This window comes from Epithele typhae (assembly GCF_022376455.1).
Source record: "Epithele typhae strain CBS 203.58 chromosome Unknown BXZ73scaffold_3, whole genome shotgun sequence".
NCBI classification, from domain to species: domain Eukaryota; kingdom Fungi; phylum Basidiomycota; class Agaricomycetes; order Polyporales; family Epitheliaceae; genus Epithele; species Epithele typhae.
In genome coordinates, this window is record NW_025954194.1 from 1017854 (window position 1) to 1036188 (window position 18335).

Genomic DNA, 18335 nt, shown 5'->3' on the forward strand with positions numbered 1-18335 from the left:
CGCTCCTGCGCTCCTCTCCCAGTGCCTGTCCCTCGCTCGCCTCGCACACAATGCACACACTCGCAGCACACTCATACCGGTTGTCGTCGCATGGATGCAGTGTCATTTTGATGCAGTCATAGCACATGAGGAAACAATAATACCATATCCTACTACGCCCCCTGAAGTCGATGCAGTCGCTCGGCAGCCTCCTCAGAACTTGCCAAACGTCTTCGCCGCCGCCTTGTTCTTCGACACACGGAGGACGTTGAAACGCACCGTCTTCGACAACGGCCGACACTGGCCTGCGTGGGATAAGCACGCAAAAACTTGACTACAGGCGATATAATGCACTGACCAACAGTGACCTGGTCGCCGACCTCTACACGGAAAGCTGGTGATAGGTGTGCCGCAAGGTTTTTGTGACGCTTCTCGTAACGATCTAGAAACGAGGCCTTGAGGATCGAGCGCATAAAACAAACGGGAGCATATCAACGCACTGTATTTGGGGATGTAATGGAGGTAGTCCCGACGGATGATGATCGTGCGGGTCATTTTGGTGGACACGACACGACCGGTAAGGATGCGACCACGAATCGAGACCTCGCCGGTGAAGGGGCACTTCTTGTCTGATCCAAAGGTTTGCCGACAGGTAATGCAAGAGACACTTCAAGACATACCGATGTAGGTACCCTGGATGGCTTCCGCAGGAGTCTTGAAGCCAAGACCGACATCCTTGTACCACCGCTTCTCCTTGGTGGAGACCTTCTTACCGCCTACGAACGCACTCTCCATGAACATCCTCCCGAGCCATCCTCAGACACCTTAGGGACGCACCGCGAGCCTTCGCGTTTTGGAAGATAGGCTGCTTCTGGAAAGCCTTCTCAATCTAAAAAGCGACGTCGTCAGGGGTGTAAAGTCGCAATGTGCAAATGACATGCATACCTGTTCGGCCATGGTGTGCGGCGGTGTCTTGAGGATGGGAGGGATGGACCAGTCAGATTAGCTTGTTGCTGAAGCTTCGGGGCACGGGCGCCAAATATATTGCCGCCCAGCCACCATCAATAAACTGTACAGTTCGGCGACTGCCGGCTTCAGCCTCCAGGGCGTCTATTCCTGAACGGAGCTCTGAGGTCACCGCTGCCAGAAATTCTGTCCAGACACACTAGCAAGTCCTTCGTACCACATTTGTCCTATAATGCCGCGTGATAATACCATCCAATTCTGTACCAATGATCGAAAACGGAGTGATAGTCCAAGGGTGACATTGTTGAACAGAGCCTCAAATATAATACAGATACACTCAATGGTATCGCATTCGCAGAAACATTGGACGACCCCGATGGGCATCACGTACTGTAGAATGTATTCACTGGTTCGAATCTGATGTCTCTGTGGTCCGTATAACGACTGATATTCGAAGCCTGGCTACCAGACGTTGCCATTGGCAGGCCATTCAACAAGGTCGATCGAAACCGAGACATACCATCGGGTGATGTGAAAACATCGTCTGGTTTACATCGTGGAGGGAGGGGATGTCCGCTGTCCACATGTACAGACTGAGTTTGTCCACAGCGGCTTCCGTGGTGCTGATATCCTTGCCGGAAGTGGGAAGAGGCTCGTGCGCGTGCGAGGATCTTTTTGGGATGTGCCGGCAACGCAGGCGAGGCTGGGTGCTGTTTGTCTAGTGGGCGAGCGAATACTGTCGACGAGGACACGTTCGCATGTGAGATCACTATCAGGATGGTCAGTACGGTCCGTAGTGTCCATGTGGATGTGATGTCATACCATGTTGTCCAGCCACTTGAAGGCCAGTTCCTGAGTGATGGCTTGGAAACCATTTACTCGGCAGTCCAAAACGCGACAGCCAGACCAACCAGGTCTCGTATATCTCCTCTTGTGCCGCGAAAATCACAAAAAAGATGAGAGGAGTGACCGCTATGCAAAAGTTTCGAGTTGTGTATGATGTAGATCAGATCATGGAGAACTTACCTTCCCATATGACGCTTGTCCGACCAGCGAAGAGCCACAACTTATCCCGCGTCCACATTTGATGTTCCCCATTCCATCGGCGATGATTCAACATCCACCGCGTGAGAACGACAGTATACAACGCCATAGACACTATGGTCACCAAGACGAGGGCGGTGAAGCGAATAAAGCGGGAAGTCTTGATGAAATGCCAGCCTGAGCGCTCTAGCATAGTCTGCGAGTTCCGCCAGATGACGACACCGATCAGCACCGTAAGCGTGACGGCTACCGCGAGCGGCACGAGGGTGAAGACCAAGGAAACGATCGCAAAAGCCGGGTCTTCGAAGTAGCATGATGTCTGTTCAGGGTAAAATCGTAACGCCAGCTCGAAAACAAAGAAGTTTTACTCACGATGTTGAACTCGACATCAGTGGGTGTACCGTTCACAATAGGCCCGATTGGAGTGATCAACACCGGGAGAGCCCATACTGTGTTTTAGTTGGCAAATAGTCAAGGCAGCTCACAGAGAGTGCCCAACCCTACTCACTGAAGGGCCCAGCGCAGAGCGCACCAACGTAATTCTTCGTGAGCCGAGGAAATTCATCGGCACTACGGGTCGGTTGAAGCTGGCACAATGCCAAGTAGAGTAATGGCTGCATAGGAGTAAGCAGGTTTGCTCCTTGATCGTGTAAGAACAGGGAATCACCAAAGTGAAGCTGACCGCGAAGGCCGCCTTTACTACCGTAGCATATCGGAGCCTGAAATAGCAGTCAATGCTGATCATTATTTACACCCACCCCCCGTCAACTCACAGGATAGATTGTGCGACACACAGGGTGGCCAGTGACGGGGACTCTATAGGCCTGCTGTCCAGCTGTGAAGGCGAGACCTTGTAGACAAGGGGCATGACAACGTCCAGAACTGAGCGAAGGAGACAGCAGATGATGAGGCCTTGAACCATAGAATGCTTTCGTGCTGGGGTGCATATGAGAAGGAGATATAGAATGATGTTTGTGGCCTGGGCGGACCACGCATTACATTATGCCCGGTCCGTCAAGTAATGTACCGGAGTAACGCACCTCCAAGCCAATGACCGCCGACGTGAGGACATCCATCGAGTCCGTAGGGATGCTGCAAACTCGCGGGCGCTGGGGAGAGTCGCTGAAGGAAGGTCGAGCAGGAGGGAACTGGACGAGCTCCCTCACCGGAGGTTGTGGATGGCATAACTATATCTCGCAATGCCACCAGAAACGGCCACGATGTTGATACCGGGAGCCGGGCAGAAGGGGCGTGTGGGTGGAACTTGCTATATTCCGGGCAGCGCAGATGAGGACACCAAATGGACGGAAGGGAGGAAGCCATGATTGCGTTTGACTTCGGGCGAGATGGTCAGTACACGAAGGCTGTATCGGAACTCAAAAACTGATCAGAGCGGGTGCCATGCATGAACAGGCAACTCCGCACTGCAGGTGAGGGCGCACGGGGACATCTGTCCGAGCACAATCGACTCATGTGATGAGCATGGGCTTTGTGTTGGTGAAAGCCTGTGACGGAAAACGGAGTGCGCCATGTGGTGCAGGGTCGTGAGTGAAGGCATTGGTCAAGGCAGAGGTAGACCAAGTGCGCTCGCGCGCGGCGCGTCTGTCACTTCGCTTGTCACGTCGCAGTGGCCACCGCCCATGGCTCTCGCACATTCCTATGCAATCCTGGTCCCTGTCTTCAACCTGCCATTGTGTTACTGCCTCTGTCTGCTTGTCTTTTGCAGGCTTGTCTGGAGAGGCCGCCGATCTCCTTGGCGTGTCGCGTAGAGTCACACATGCTGGTAACAGTCACAGCACGCGTCAAAGCCGCGTTCCGCATTCCGTCGCGTCCGCCCCACCTTTCACCGCACACTACGTTCACTGCATTGCCATGGGGCGCCAGCAAACTTTAGGTATGCTTGCTATGCATACTGCTTGATGTAATCTAACTGCGGCCACAGGGAAGTTCTTTGGCAAGCCAGACACCCAGGCACCTGTCCAAACCACCCTCAAGGACGCGTTTGGAGGCAAGAGGAAGCGGAGCACCAAGGCGGTGGCCCAGAGAAGAGCTCAGAGGTTGCCGAAGAGAGCACAAAGGCGCTGCCGCAGGTGCGTCTCCGGTGCCACCGCCCCAGAGTCCCCGTCTGATTCCACCTCAGCCCCTCGCTCACCATCGCCCGCGAAGGAAGGTGAGTTCGTGCTGCGGTCTGTGTTCCATCTCATTCTAACGGTGCGCGCTCCGAAAGTGAAGAACCCGGCTGCCAAGAAGCGCAGGATCGTGGAGTCCGACGACGAGGACGCTCCCGAACGTGGGTGTGCGCGATCCAATATGGGCTGTTGTGGTCGCTGAACCGCCGCTGAGCAGCGGGACCGTCGCGTCTCGTCAGCCGCGCATCCGAAACCAAAGCTGCTACAGATGCGAGCAATGATGCTGTCCCCTCCGCCTCCAAGTCGTCTGCGAAGACGAAGACCGGCGGTCCCAGTGTCAAGCCGAAGCCGAAGACCAGCGGCGTCAGTGCGCCGTCCAGGTCGAAGGGCAAAGTCCAGGAAGCTCCTTCGGATGAACCAGAGGAGGGAGACGTCGCCATGTCTTCGGCCGTGGAAGAGGATGCTGATGAGGGGGAGGAGGAAGTAGACTTGGACGAACTAGAAGAAGAAGAAGAAGAAGGCATGGCCTCACAGAGGTGAGTTCCTGAGCTTTCCTGTGGCTTCCTCTCACAGGCGTGTGCAGTGCACAAGAGGCACTATCCCGCACACAAGATGTCGACCTCCCGAACGGTTGGAAGCCTGGAGAGCCGTACGTTTCCCATACATTGACGCATCCAAAGTGTCCTGACCGTCTCATCAGCGTGCCTTACGCCGCTCTGGCCAAGGTGTTCGGGCTCATTGAGGCAACCACAAAGCGCCTTGAGAAGACAGCTTTGTTGACCTCTTTCTTCCTATTAGTGATTCGCCGACGAGCAACGGGGGACACGCAGAGTTTGTTACAAGCCGTCTACCTGTGCATCAACCGAGTATGTGACTTGTCTCAGATAATCAGTTCGCCTCATAAGACTCCTTCAGTTGTGCCCCGACTACATGGGTATTGAGTTGGGTATCGGAGAGAGCCTTCTCATCAAGGCTATCACCGAGTCCACTGGCCGCAGTACGGCTGTCGTCAAAGCCGACCTGAAGAAGGAAGGCGACCTCGGACTTGTAGCAATGGTTCGCACGTTTGCAACGGAATATTGTTCGTCTCTGATGTCCTATCCAGAACTCCAAGAATAGCCAGAAGACATTGTTCAAACCGAAGCCTCTGACGCTGCCAGTCGTGTTCAAGAATCTTAAAGAGATTGCGATGAGCAGCGGCCATTCGGTAAGGCCAATGGTGCACATTTACGTTAGGATTGACTGACCCCGGTCTCAGTCGCAAAACAAGAAAGTGTCTATCATTACCAAACTTCTAGCTTCATGTCAAGGACAAGAGGCGAAGTATATTATTCGGAGTCTGGAAGGAAAGCTTCGGATAGGCAACGCCGAACGCACTGTCTTGGTCGCGCTTTCACATGCTGCTCTTCTCGCCGAGCAGGAAGCAGGCGGGTGCATCAAGTGCTGTATGTTGGATTATATTGACGCCCTTCTGTTAGCGAGCAAGAAGCTGAACATGGAGAAGATAACGGCACGACTGGGGAAGCGTCGGGCATCCTGAAGCAAGTGTACAGCGAACTGCCCAACTACGACCTTGTCATTCCCGCGCTTCTGAATGCTGGCTCGACGGGCTCCGAGAGGAGTGCAAGCTTACACCTGGAGTGCCATTGAAACCCATGCTGGCGAAGCCAACTAAGGCGATCGGCGAGGTTTTGGATAAGTTCGAGGGCAAGAAGTTCACTTGCGAGTACAAGTACGACGGAGAACGCGCACAGGTGGGTTGGTGGTTCCATCATACCATTGTGTTGCTGAGTGCCCGCCGTAGGTTCACAAGCTTGAAGACGGAAGCATCGCCGTGTTCAGTCGAAACTCTGAAGACATGAGCAAGAAGTATCCCGACCTCATGGAGCAATTGCCGCGTGTGAGTCTTGTCGCTCCATTCATTCTATCTGTCCCTGGCTTGACCCATTCTCTGACCTTTTCCTTCCGTAGTGCGTGAAGGAAGGCACGAAGACCTTCGTCTTCGATGCCGAGGCAGTCGCCATCGACGTGGATACTGCGAAGCTACTTCCCTTCCAAGAGCTCAGTCGACGGAAGCGCAAGGACGTCAAGGTCGAGGACATTAAAGTCCGAGTTTGCCTTTTCGCTTTCGATCTGCTATACCTCAACGGCGAGGTGAGCCCACTCCCCCGATCCCGGCGCAAAATGCCTAATTCCCGCCTTCCGTCCGCAGCCGCTCCTCCACCTCGACTTCGCGGAGCGTCGCCGGCTGCTTCAGGAGCACTTCCGGCCCGTGGACCTCGAGTTCCAGTTCGCCAAGGCCTCGGACGCGGACACGACGGACGAGATCCAGACGTTCCTCGAGGAGTCCGTCAAGGACGGCTGCGAGGGCCTGATGGTCAAGATGCTCGACGGCGAGCTCTCGCGCTACGAGCCCTCGCGCCGGACCGTGAACTGGCTGAAGCTCAAGAAGGACTACCTGGCCGGCGCCGGGGACTCGCTCGACTTAGTCGTCGTCGGCGCCTACCACGGCAAGGGCAAGCGGACCAACGTCTACGGCGCCTTCCTCCTCGCCTGCTACGACGCCGACTCGGAGGAATACCAAACGATCTGCAAGATCGGCACGGGGTTCTCGGACGAGGCGCTGCAGGCGCACCACGGCGCGCTGTCGCCGCTCGAGACCGCCGTGCCGCGAGGGGATGTGAAGGTGGGCGGGGCGAAGCCGGACGTGTGGGTCGAGCCCAAGGTGGTGTGGGAGGTGCTCGCGGCGGACCTCAGCTTGAGCCCGATCTACACCGCGGCGCAGGGCATCGTCGAGGAGCGCGGGATCTCGCTGCGTTTTCCGCGGTTCATTCGCGTGCGTGAGGACAAGGGCGCGGACGACGCGACGGGCCCAGAGCAGGTGCGTCCGCTCACCACGCGCGTGTCGCAGTCGACCGGGCTGACACGTCCGAGCAGATTGCAGAGATGTACGAGCGGCAGGTGTTGGCACAGACGAAGGGAGGGAAGAAAGGCAAGGGTCGCGATGCGGACGATGGTTTCTGGTGAAATGCCCTCACGACGGTTGGACGAGGATGTGTGGGTATATGCCTCTTGGGTACGCGATCGTAGGCATGAGAGATTTTATCACTGTTTCTACTATATGGGTAAGTTATAGACGGGAAAAGCATGCAACGACGTGCAAGTGAATAGCAGGTGGTCCTGGTGCGGTCCTGAAGAAGCCAACTCGGCCATGTCCTCCTCGGTAACCTTCAGGCCTCAGATCCTCCTCGCCAGCAATCTACGAAGCAGATGCGGGCGGCGCAGCGATGGCCGCCGCATCCTTTTTGTCCTTCCCTCCCATGTACCAATAGTTGACGAACCGCAAGCCCTGGACTGACTGCGCGGTTGCGTTGGTCGCGTGGCACGCGAACAACAGTAATTGCGGGGTTGTACGCGCCATGCTGCAGAGGCGGAGTCGGATTGAACAAAAGCATCCAACCGCAAAAGAACACGGGGACGTACCAAACCGCATGAAGACCATGCTGGGTGGAGCGGGGAGCGGAATTGAACATTGGCGAAGCGGCGAAAGTGCGAACGGAAAGGCTCACGAGTATGACGCCAAGGCAGTCGTCATGGGCCCCGAGATGACATCCTCATCCTTCTTCAGATCTGCGAGGGCGGCAAGCGGAAGACCCCAGTTGGCGACCTGGAAAAGCCAAGGAATGGTGAGACCGTGCAACACGGGTGTGCTGTACCGCACGGACCGGGCCCCAGAAATGCGTGCCTGTGAAACGGCGTGAGCGGGTCGCAGAAAAAAGAGGAGCGAGATAGCTACGCACTGCAAAAGTACTTGATGGCGGCGGGGGAGCGAATCCACTGGGCGAAGGAGGAGGCCATGGTGAAGGGGGAGGAGAAAGATGACTAGAGTCTGACGAGTGGGATTTCTCGCAGTCGTCCGGTGTGCCCCAGCGCGTCTGAGCGTCTACACGGGCCGGGCACATGCAATAGACGCTGGCAGACCGCCTAGAGGGCCGACATTGGATCCAGCACTGGTAGTTCTGAGATGGGGAGGAGGGAAAGACGATCGCTCTGGGTGCGGCGGAATGCTCGAGAGGCTGCTCTGTGCACACACATCTCCCAACGCCCGGCCGCCGTGTCGCGCTGGCTGTGCTCGCTGCGCCTTGCGCGCGGCCGCGGCCTGCCTCGCGCCTCGTTTCAACGGTTCGCAGGCGCCAGTTGTGGCTCCAAAACGCCTGCTCAGTCCACCGCCCTCCCTTCTCCTCTGCCCGCTCCCTCCGCGCTCTGGCTGTCCCCGCCTTCCGCCTCTCCTCTGACCCGCTTCCGTCTTCTCGCCCGCTCACTCTCTGGTCGCCTCCCACGCCTTTCTCCCAGCATGCAGGCCTACCCTTCCGAGCGCGGCTACTACGCCCAGCCACCCGCAGGCTTCGCCCAGCACCAATACTACCAGCAGGCATACCAGGGCTACGCCTACCCCCAGGCCAACGGCGGCCCCGCCCCCTCGCCCAGCCGTTCCCGAGGTACCCCGCCGCGATGCCGCCCAGCACCCCGGGCGCAGGCCGCCCCCGCCCCCTCGACCGCGACCTCTCGCGCTCCTCCACCCCCGGCCGGATGATCGCGACCGGCCGCCCGCTCAAGTCCGCGCTCAAGCGCACGCGCACGCCCGAGTACCCGCCCTCGATGAGCGACGCCGCCCCGTCCCTCACCCAGCAGATCTCCCGCGGACGGAGCCAGGACGCGGTCCACCGCCAGCGGACGCGCTCCGGCGGCTCGCGCATGCGCGCCCCCGCCTGGCAGCCTCGTGAGTACCCGCGCGTTCCTCTTCCCGCACCCGGAGCGTGAGCCGAACCTGGGGGGCTGCTGCTGCCGCTGCCGTGCCTTTGGCCGCTTAGTGCACGTCTTCCTCAGCCTCCGGTCCTCGGACCAGCTCGAGATCGAGAACATGACGGACGAAGACGAGTTCGGGGAGCTCAACCAGGAGGCCCTCATCACTTGGCCCCACGGCATCCATTCCATTGATCGCAGCAAAAGCAAGACGAAGCGGTCCGTCCAGTTTGTGGCAAGCCCATGGAACGCGTCGAGCGATCTCGACCTCGCGATGTACGTAGCAGCCACTTCCTTCTCTGATCTATATCAAACCCGCTCTGCTTGTAGGGTCGGACGAACTATTGTCACCATGTACAGTGTTCTCGCTCGCATGGTATGTTTCTGTGCATTGCTCATTGCTCCCCTCCCACTAAAACGGCCAATCCCCTCAGGGCTACCATTATCAGGCAACAATCGACGCCGGAAACCCAGTACGTGAGGGACCCGTAGTCACCAGAGCTCGCACTATCGCGACGTGCAGTGGAAAACCCCCCGACTCGTCTTTTTGAAACACGAACCTGAGGAAATCGACGCTTCGCCATCATGATCTCGAACTCTGGCGACAGACTTACTATATTCCACGCTGATCCTGAACTCACCCAGCGGATGGGTTCGGAGCTACGCGCTTACTTTCCGCGGCGGGTGAGCGTCGACCGTATGACCGACGTTGGATCGCACATATTTGAGGTGAAGCGGGGCAGCTATGGTGGTGCGTTTGCCCTCTTCTCCTCGTTCGACGTGAGCGTGCTCACCCTGTCCAACCCCGCAGTCACGGTAGAGAAGAACATGCTGAAGGCGTTCGTGCTTCGATTCCTCCACCTAAACGGCTTCCGCATGTGCGGCAGCGTGCCCATGGGCACCCGCTCTCTGCTCGACATTCGCTCCCGCAGAGAGATGTGGGTGTTCCGGAACAATTCGTGGCGCGCCGTTCCCAGCCAGAAGGAGATGATGATGATGAACGGGGGTGGGGCAGGCGGCCTTCAAGTCGCCAGAGTCGCAGGGATCACCCCGACCCTCCCATGCCGATCCCGGTCTGAACAGCCAGACAAGCCGACGGGCATTTGCCCATCGCCGGGCGATGGGACGCGACGTTTTCTTTCCAGTACATGATATACGAGATTTACGATCGCGACGTACATTACGACGATGTTCTTTCATAGACTGTACGTGTACAAGGTGTACTACTCATGAAGGTCTGCTACGCTTCGTTGTTACCATAAGATGTATTTGAGACGCTGATACTATTACTATGACTCTGCTGATTGTATCGACCGCGCATGCTTTGCGCTGCGCTGCACATAGACAGTAAATCTGTCTGACTCCCGCATTTGCTTCCCTGGTCGCATCAACTTTGGTCCGCTCTGGAGAGAGTTCGACGGCACCTGATCCCGATATCGGAGAATACACGCAAGGAGGACCTGTGATAACGACGGTGTCCGCGGTGAGCGGGCGCGCCAAGTTTATGTGGCAGACAGCCATGCCGCCGCCACGCCCTCGGCTTCTCGACGCTCCGTGAGCGTCCGGGGTGGTGAGAGAACCCGCGCCGCCGAGCGCGAACGGACGAGGCTCGCGACCAGAGAGCGCCACAGAACGCAGCCTGACCAGACTTCGATGCTGCGCGGCTTCTCGTCCGCCGCAGTGGTGCGCCCGCCGTACTACCAGCGCGCCCGGCTCGCCGGGAGCAGCAGCAGCGGCCACGACGCTCGGCATCGAGGTGCTTCGGGATTGCGCCATCGAGAGCGTTTACGGCCGCAGGGATACGCTCGCACGTCTCCCGTGAACAAGACCGACCCGCGAGAACATGGGAGTGTGCCGTGGCATCGGGTCTTTTCCTCAATGTTATCGTACAACGACTGCGTTTTTACGACACGGAGTGCGGTCTTTCCGATCAACCTCCCCTCTGATGGTCGCCGCCGCGCCCCCAGTCGTCCGTCTGCACGGCCGATTTCGTGCACGACGAGCGGGCTCGGGCGGGGCCAGTTACGTCGTCGACTGCGTCGGCGGGTCGATGGGCCTCTGGGGAGGGAGTGGGTTCGAAGGCCGGCGGACCTGGGAAGGGGGGGAGGGGCGACCGGGACCTCGTTCCGGGCCATGTTAAGTGGCGAGGAGGACAGGGCGATCATGCTAGACGGGGAGGGGTGAGCACACGGGGGCGGCAGGAGGACGGCAGACGCGTGAGGGCGTGATGCCCGCGCGGGCATCAAGAATAGGGCTTTACCTTGGGGAATGGTAGCAGGCGGGTGGGCGCCGTTCTGGCGGGGAGGTCCTTTCAGCGCGCGGGGGAAGTCCCAGGATGCGGTCACGTACCAGGGAGAGCAAGGGTTCTGAGATCTGAGGCGCGGAGTCGACGCGGGTCTTGCGGGGAAGGGCAGTGTGCGGGTTGGGGCCCGAGAGCGACGAGGCGGTGTAGATTTATACTGAACACCTCGGGGAGGGTTCGCCCCAGATACGCGTAAGCCCGCCGGGGGCCATGGCCGCCCTCGTGGCAGGCGCGCACCTCCGACGGGCGGTCGTGGGCGTGTAAGGCAAACTTGAAGGGGCGTCAGATGGCCTGCCAGGTCCTCCAAGGGCGACCGAAACGGTCGCTCCTGAGTTCACGGAGGTGGACCGTCGTGGAGCCTAGTTTATGCATCGAAGCTGCCGCGTTGCGTCCTGTCGTGAGGATGTGGAAAACATGCGTGATGGCAGTCTCGCGCTGATCGCGGACAATGTCCAATGCCGGTGACTTGCAGAGTATCCGTTGTATTGATGGCTTATACACCAGGGTGCGGCCGGCTCTTGAGGTGGGTTTTAGCCAAGCTTGAGGGCAGAGGGAATGTCCTCGAGGGTCGGAGGCCTTGGTCGAAGGAATGTCCATCTCTGTGATTCGCCGTCGACGAATCCAGTTGAGGGGCTTTATCCGTGTCAGCCAACGAACGGCGTCAGTACTATCGCCTTGGCTACATACAGTGACCGAAGTAACTTAGATGGAGAGACGAATTGATACGGAAGAGAAAATATGGACTCACACTGAGCTCAGGAGGAAGCGGAATTCGTGCCGACACTAGTCCCAAAGCTCCGTGTCGGCCCGCGCAACAAAACACAAGTGAATCCTGTGCAGTTGAAAGTTGGGTATGGGCATGGTACGGCAGAGCGGTACGCGGCGTGGCGCTGCGCCAGCGGCTTGCGGACCGATCACCGGATGAGCACTAGGCGCCAAATGACCAACAGCGGTCTCACTGCCAACACACCTCACCACCCTCGCTAAGCCGATGGTTCGTCTCTTCGCCTTCAACTTTCGGCTTTGCCTGCGTGGTCATGACTCATGAACTCACGAATGTTTAGGTCATCTTCGGGAGCTTCGGAGACTACACTGGCAATATGAGAAGACCTATCGAAGGAACCTCAACATCTCACATATGCCGGTCTTCGGTAGCATCTCGAGGTCATCACAGTGTCTGCTGAGCAAGTTTATCAGCCGAGGAGCGTATTCTTCACTGTTCTTGTCCAATGCCATGGCCACCGACAAGGACAGGACAAGCAAGGCTGTGATCCGACGTCGGTCAGCACCTACTCAAGTACTCAAGCACACAAGAAGTTCAAGCGGCGTGACACTTCGCCTCGTTTGCGGCCTGGAGGAGAGATTTATGGGCACCCAGTCCCAGACGATCCAATTCCAATTCAAAGTATTCGCGCGATGATCCTTGAGTGCCAAGCCTGCATCCCTCTACTCCGAACTTCCGCCTGCCTTCTTATTCCCCTTTACCTTTGCCTTTTCCTCTTTCTCTGGCGCTTTCCCCTTCGCCGCCGCCGCCGCCGCCGCCTCCTTTTTCTTTTTCTCTGCAGACGGGTTCTTGGGCGCGGATTTTTTGGATTGAGGGCCTTTACTGGGTGGAGTTTCTTGTCCCTTTGGAACGAGGTCGTCGACATCGGAGTCGTAATCGGAATCGCTGCAGTATGGGGTGGGTAAACCGTTCCGGTAGAGTGTGTCTGGCGCTGCTGACCTGGTATTCGCCTCAACGCAGCTCACGACCGTTGTGGTCATCAGCACTCTATTTCTGGGAGCGCAGAGCACATTGTTGAGGAAAGGGACGGTGTCACTGCCGCACGATGGACAAGGACGTACGTCGTACTCTCCGCCACATGCACCTCTGTCAAAGTCAACCCATTGGCCGAGGCCTTGACGGTGACCGAGTCCAGCGTGGCGAAATCGGCGCGGGGTGTGGTGTGGTCGTCGACGGACATGGCGGATGCCGAGAACTGATTCGCAAGTGGGAGCACTGAGGACGAGGACGCGGGCAGAGCAGGGAGAGTGCTGCCGGTCCAGCCTCAACGCTCGAGCTTATGAGTCGGGGATCCACCCTGCGCTTGTCCACCCTGCGACTGTGCACCGCACAGATCTGGCCACATTGCTGGGGCTCATTTTGGCAAGGAGGTACAGGATCTGAACCCTGTTTTGCCCTGTCAAAGGATGAGCGCGCGTGCGGTTGGCTTCCTCGACTTTGTCGGCGATTGGGAACGGGGCGCGCCGAACGACCGATGTCAAAGTGTAAATACAAGTTTGGCGTGCTCCAACGTTATATTCAAGACGTGCCCGCCCGAACTTGGACTCGAGGCCGCGGGGCTCGAGCCCATGGTCGGCGGCGGGTCCTCCAGCTCTCTACTTCGCTCCTCGCTTGGAATCGGTCACGGACTTGGTCGCCACGTCTGTCGCCTTTGCAGCTTTGTCGTCTGCCCGAGCCGGCTTAGGCTTGACTGCCACTCGCGCGACTGGCTTCGTAGGAGATCTCGGGCTCTTCGGGGTCTTCGGAGTGCGCGGAGTCGCGGTCATGCGGTCGTTTGGGGCCTTCGACCGAAACTCCTCGTCGCTTTCGTCTGACCATTGACTATCGTCCCTGTGGGGGCGTGCGTCACTGAGTCTTGCGCACGGTATCATTTCCTGTGCGACCTACTCCACACTGTGATTTGTTTTGTCTGGAGAAGGCATCCTTGTCGCAGAGGTGGGTCAGCGATGAATCACATTCCTCCGCAGGATGGGCTTGACCTACCGCAACTTGAGGCCGGGTTTCTTCGCTGACGCATCGCTCGGCGCGCCAGGAGGTCCGATTTGCGCTTCCATGGCGGAAGAATGCAGCCTTGGAAGCAAGTTAGATGAGTAAAGCAAGGCAGCGCTCTGTCGGATACTCACGCGTTCGAATTCTCGACGATGATGGTGCTCACCCGGGACGAATCGAATGTGCGATAAGACGCGAAGAGGAGCGAAGACGCGGGGTCCACTTTACTCACATCGCTTTTGTATCCTGACCGCAGTGGGAAAGCTCAGAGAACGCACTCGAAGCACATGATCAGGGCACGCGCCGAAGAATCGCGCCGGCTGAGGATACGGTCAAAGTCTCGATTTCGCGGGCCGACGCAGCATGGCACCGAGAATCCTAGATTGGGAGCATGGCTGAGGGAACGTGGTGCGTAGACGGCAGTAGAGAGTAGGTTCGAGCGAAGGTCGATGCAGAAGCGAGCTTCTCCATCGGCGAGGCTGGGATTGTGGTCTCTGGGCCGGAATACCGGTGGCCACAATCGTGAGTGCGGCTTGTGTGGACGGTTCGAGCGTGTGGGCGGGGCGTGGTTGGGTGCCGGTGTGTGACCGAAGTTCGGGGCGAGGCTCGAGACGAGGGGCGGCGGATGCCGGGGCGAAGCTTCCAGCCTCCGACCGCCATCGGGCGCAAGGCTGCAGCCGCGCCCTTGTGGGAATATCTGGAGAGGGCCTGCTCCAGCGCCAGAACCTTGTGAGGCGACGACGCCCGACCCCTGCACTCCGACAGGCCTCACCGTCCCTACAGAATGCCTGGAGGCGTCCGCATGGGAGTTTCAGGACCATCAACTAATCGGTCCAACTCTCAATCAACCACTAGGCCGTCCGGGTCTCTACAGGGTATTGGTTGCCGCAGTGATTAGCAACTGCTTTGTAGCGCGTGGGGTAACAGGCAAGTTCAAAGTCTGGACACGGCCCGCCCTTTCATAGACGCGCTCACTGCTCCGCGCGCGGCTGAGAGTGCCCATTCTTTATCGCTTGACAGGTTTGGAGACCCCGCGGGGACCAATGGTGGAGGTGTTGTTTGCACCCTTTGGTCTGAAGCTTTCGATATCGTAGTCGTCATCGTCGTCGTCCTCTTCGCTAAGCGGCAGTCAGCCCGAGGCCTGCGGCTGCACCAACGGTATCATAGTCAGAGACGTACATGATGCTGCGCCGGTTGACCAACGCGAGATGAACGAATGAGCGACTCCCGCTGTCATACTCAAAAGCGAACAACGCACGGGTCTGCCCGAGCCGATACGTCGTTGGCTTTGATCTTGGGTTTTCTGAAATTTGAGAGATGTAAGAATGGGCCGCCCGCCTCAGAAGCAAGACTAGCGTACGTGGTGTCTTGTCCGATATGCGTGGAAGACTGGGCCGTCTTCGAGGCGTCATCGGCACTCGAGTTCATCGTAGCGGTATCTGCGGTCTGATTAGAAATGCAGTGAACGCCGCGAGGGGGTGTTGCGCACCGGGCGATAGGATTTGGTCAGAGATCGATGGTTGGAGGCTTGGAGCAAACCAGCGATAGCGACGGCAGGAGCATCAGCGTCAGGAGACGCGCCTTGTATCCACCCTTATACCCACCCTTCTATGATACGGGGCTGACGAAGCACGTTGAACTAGTGGTGGGAATAAAACTAAAGTTACAGTTCCGTCGTGGAATCAATGCGGACAAGGGGGCCACGCGAGTACCTCGAGCCTCGTCCGCGGTGGAGCATCCGGTGCAAGACATTGCCAGATCGATAGATGTAGTGGAACGTGACAGCAAACGCGCCTTCGGGTGCACAGGATGTGTCCGACACTGCCATCTTCGAGTTTGCGAATTTCATTGATAGTCCCTGAACAGCGCCCATTGGTTAAGCCGCGCACACACTGCATTGTGCGGAAAGGACTCACGAGAAGAAGTCATGCAATACAATCGAGTGACGGAGGCCAAGGAAAAGGTCGATTTGAAAGAGCACGTCGTCTGCGCTCAGCGCGAGTTCTTGCACAGAAGGTGCTGTGACAGCCTTCCACTCACGCATAGCTACCAAACCGGAGAGAGCACACAGAAGACGTTGCCCGATACTTGGCGCGGTTTCGTTGTGAGCCTCGGATGTCGACATTTGGCATGTCCGGAGAAGAGGGGATGGGGGAGTGTGAGTGTCGTTATCGGCTCCTGACGTTCTGAGGCGCTCTGGGCGGTCGTCTAGAGATTTGAAGAAGCGGTCAACAGACGCATCGCACTGTGGGGCCATACACTTTTCCAGCGCACGGAACTGTCAACGCATCCTGTGCTGTAACGACTTCTTCCGTGCGCCATGACGGCACACACAGCCTACGCGGCTATGAGAGCAGGTGTGTTTACCACGGGGCGTGTGTGGAGTTGACAGATGGCTTTCACCGACAGGGGCCCTCCTTAAGGATGAAATTCAGCTCGACGCGAAGGATGCCGAACGCGCGAAGAAGACGTACATCCTGTCGAACGTCGTGCACGGAACCTTCCACACACAGTCCAACCGCAGCGGCGGGGAATATTGGACCAGCCAAGCTGATCCTATCTACATTCCTGCAACCGTTTTCCGAGTACGAAAGGAGGTCCCATGGGTTCTTGACGCCCCAGAACTACACAGCCAAGGGCAAGACTGCCCATGTGACATCGTCGTATAATGCTAGCCAACGAGCGGTGTACGAAGCCACTCACCAGCAATGAGCATCACACACACCGCGGGTCTTGGACAGCACCCCGTCCGCGCCACGAACAGCCTATAGGCGGACGAGTCGCTCTGCGATAGCAGTTGAACGTCGGAGAGGACTTGAATCGCATTGGCATTGCTACGTACTTGTTTGCGTTTTTAGACCTTGAACCATTTAGGGTTGGTTAGTTGCTGTAGAGCACTTTGCATCTTGTGTTTGTGGGAACAACCGAAAGGCAGGCATTGTAACATGACGGAATGGAGTGGCAGCAGGGAGCATGGACAGCGTTCACAGATGCCAAGCCACCGCCGCTCGTCGCGGACGCCCATTAGCGCCCCGGTGCCGGCGCTTCAGCCCTAGAGTCCAGAACATGCTCATACTGAGAGCGGGGTATACAGAGTACGCGACCGAACAACACCAAACAAAACTAGCACCGCTGTATCATTGGTCCATGTCCATGTCATGATTCGCGTCCGCAGTGAACCCCGAATATCATTTCCCCATCCACCATAGTTGCTGTACTTCGTTCTCCGGTGTGCGGTCTATCACCTCTTGATGGGCCTGACGGGCGGAGGAGGGGGCGGAGGAGGCCTAGGCCTGGATACCGACTTTACACCACCAGTCATCGAGGTGTTCGGCCCCTTGGGGGTGAAGAAGTCGGCGTCGTCGTCAACTTTGACGATGTGGAGGGGGTCGTCCCTAATAGGCGAGCGGTATGTCGGAAACAAGACGTGGAGGGATATTTATGAAAGTACTCACTCCTCGGCAGTGGCGGGCGTATCCCGCAGTGACACCGCGTCCGCAAGAGGACGGCTCATAGTGGCATCCACCTGCGGAACAGCAGGCAAGTCGTTCTCACAGACATGCTCGGAAAAATCGTCCATGGATCTGACGGGTGGTCGATATGCGAATGCCGCAAGGCGACGGGGCTACCCACCTCTCCGCAGGAGAACATTCCACGGAAGAACACGGGCTGGCCGACGGAGCTGGCACGGTGAGCAGTCTGCCGGCAAGCCCAAGCTGGCCTGATTCTAGCGACTCGCAGGCAGCGTTGCGTTGTGCGCGGGTGGAGTTGGTGGGTTGGTGGGTTCCGTACTGGTGGGTGGCCATGGGGATGATATCTGAGCAAGGTCCCGCCGTGGCCTTTTTATGAGTCACTGTGCGCCCTTGAAGCACCGTTTATCGCCACGGGCTGTACGGTTGCAGCTGAAAATAGAGAGCGCCCCCCTTCATATGGAACGTGGTGGGCGCATGTGCGCCCCGAGGACGCTGGTGAAGCTGTGCGACAGAATCCTAGGAAAGAAGAGGAATCAATGCTGTGGCAATGAAATGCACTACCGCTTAACGAACCAGGTGCTTGCACTCGTCAAGGGTGGTTTGAAAATGCGACGTCGCGCAAACCACCCTCTGGACTCTTCCGCAAACAGTGGGGTCCATATCGTGCTCGAACCTTTCCTCTGTCCAGCCCCCAGAACAGACAACATATGGTTCGGGCTGTGCGAAGAAGCGCCGGGTACCTGAAGTTTCCAGCACAGGCGTGTGGGCCACCAAGTGGCCCACAATGCTGCTCGTGTCGGCTGGCTGTGTCTCCGCTATCTTCGACTGTAGGTGGTGTGCGAACCAACAACGCCAACGGATTCTGC

At 57.9% G+C, this 18335-nt stretch overlaps 5 protein-coding genes across 5 annotated transcripts; 2 read left to right on the plus strand and 3 right to left on the minus strand.

The window, feature by feature from the left end:
* Window positions 1-192: 192 nt before the first annotated feature.
* BXZ73DRAFT_96835 (ribosomal protein S17-domain-containing protein) lies at window positions 193-936 on the minus strand (the record flags this gene model as incomplete). Its single annotated transcript, XM_048027177.1, has 6 exons — window positions 193-284; window positions 338-421; window positions 480-608; window positions 660-755; window positions 817-868; window positions 925-936. The coding sequence occupies 6 exons, from the start codon at window positions 934-936 to the stop codon at window positions 193-195; spliced, it is 465 nt and encodes a 154-aa protein (XP_047882707.1).
* A 727-nt stretch (window positions 937-1663) lies between these two features.
* Window positions 1664-2857, minus strand: BXZ73DRAFT_96836 (uncharacterized protein; the record flags this gene model as incomplete). Its single annotated transcript, XM_048027178.1, has 8 exons — window positions 1664-1681; window positions 1768-1797; window positions 1853-1917; window positions 1972-2308; window positions 2362-2438; window positions 2498-2603; window positions 2657-2708; window positions 2763-2857. The coding sequence occupies 8 exons, from the start codon at window positions 2855-2857 to the stop codon at window positions 1664-1666; spliced, it is 780 nt and encodes a 259-aa protein (XP_047882708.1).
* Window positions 2858-4556: 1699 nt separating this feature from the next.
* BXZ73DRAFT_87268 (ATP-dependent DNA ligase) lies at window positions 4557-7145 on the plus strand (the record flags this gene model as incomplete). Its single annotated transcript, XM_048024495.1, has 13 exons — window positions 4557-4654; window positions 4702-4767; window positions 4819-4984; window positions 5034-5174; window positions 5224-5325; window positions 5377-5563; window positions 5597-5644; window positions 5665-5739; window positions 5760-5872; window positions 5923-6018; window positions 6090-6272; window positions 6331-6999; window positions 7092-7145. 13 exons carry the CDS (start codon window positions 4557-4559, stop codon window positions 7143-7145), a joined length of 1998 nt encoding a protein of 665 aa, XP_047882709.1.
* Window positions 7146-7377: 232 nt separating this feature from the next.
* Window positions 7378-7976, minus strand: BXZ73DRAFT_96839 (UPF0041-domain-containing protein; the record flags this gene model as incomplete). Its single annotated transcript, XM_048027179.1, has 6 exons — window positions 7378-7476; window positions 7533-7540; window positions 7602-7621; window positions 7688-7785; window positions 7844-7863; window positions 7919-7976. 6 exons carry the CDS (start codon window positions 7974-7976, stop codon window positions 7378-7380), a joined length of 303 nt encoding a protein of 100 aa, XP_047882710.1.
* Window positions 7977-8472: 496 nt separating this feature from the next.
* BXZ73DRAFT_96840 (uncharacterized protein) lies at window positions 8473-10123 on the plus strand (the record flags this gene model as incomplete). The annotated part of the gene is made up of 8 exons (XM_048027180.1): window positions 8473-8617; window positions 8656-8898; window positions 8990-9197; window positions 9252-9297; window positions 9356-9394; window positions 9567-9672; window positions 9733-9927; window positions 10005-10123. The coding sequence occupies 8 exons, from the start codon at window positions 8473-8475 to the stop codon at window positions 10121-10123; spliced, it is 1101 nt and encodes a 366-aa protein (XP_047882711.1).
* Window positions 10124-18335: the final 8212 nt, after the last annotated feature.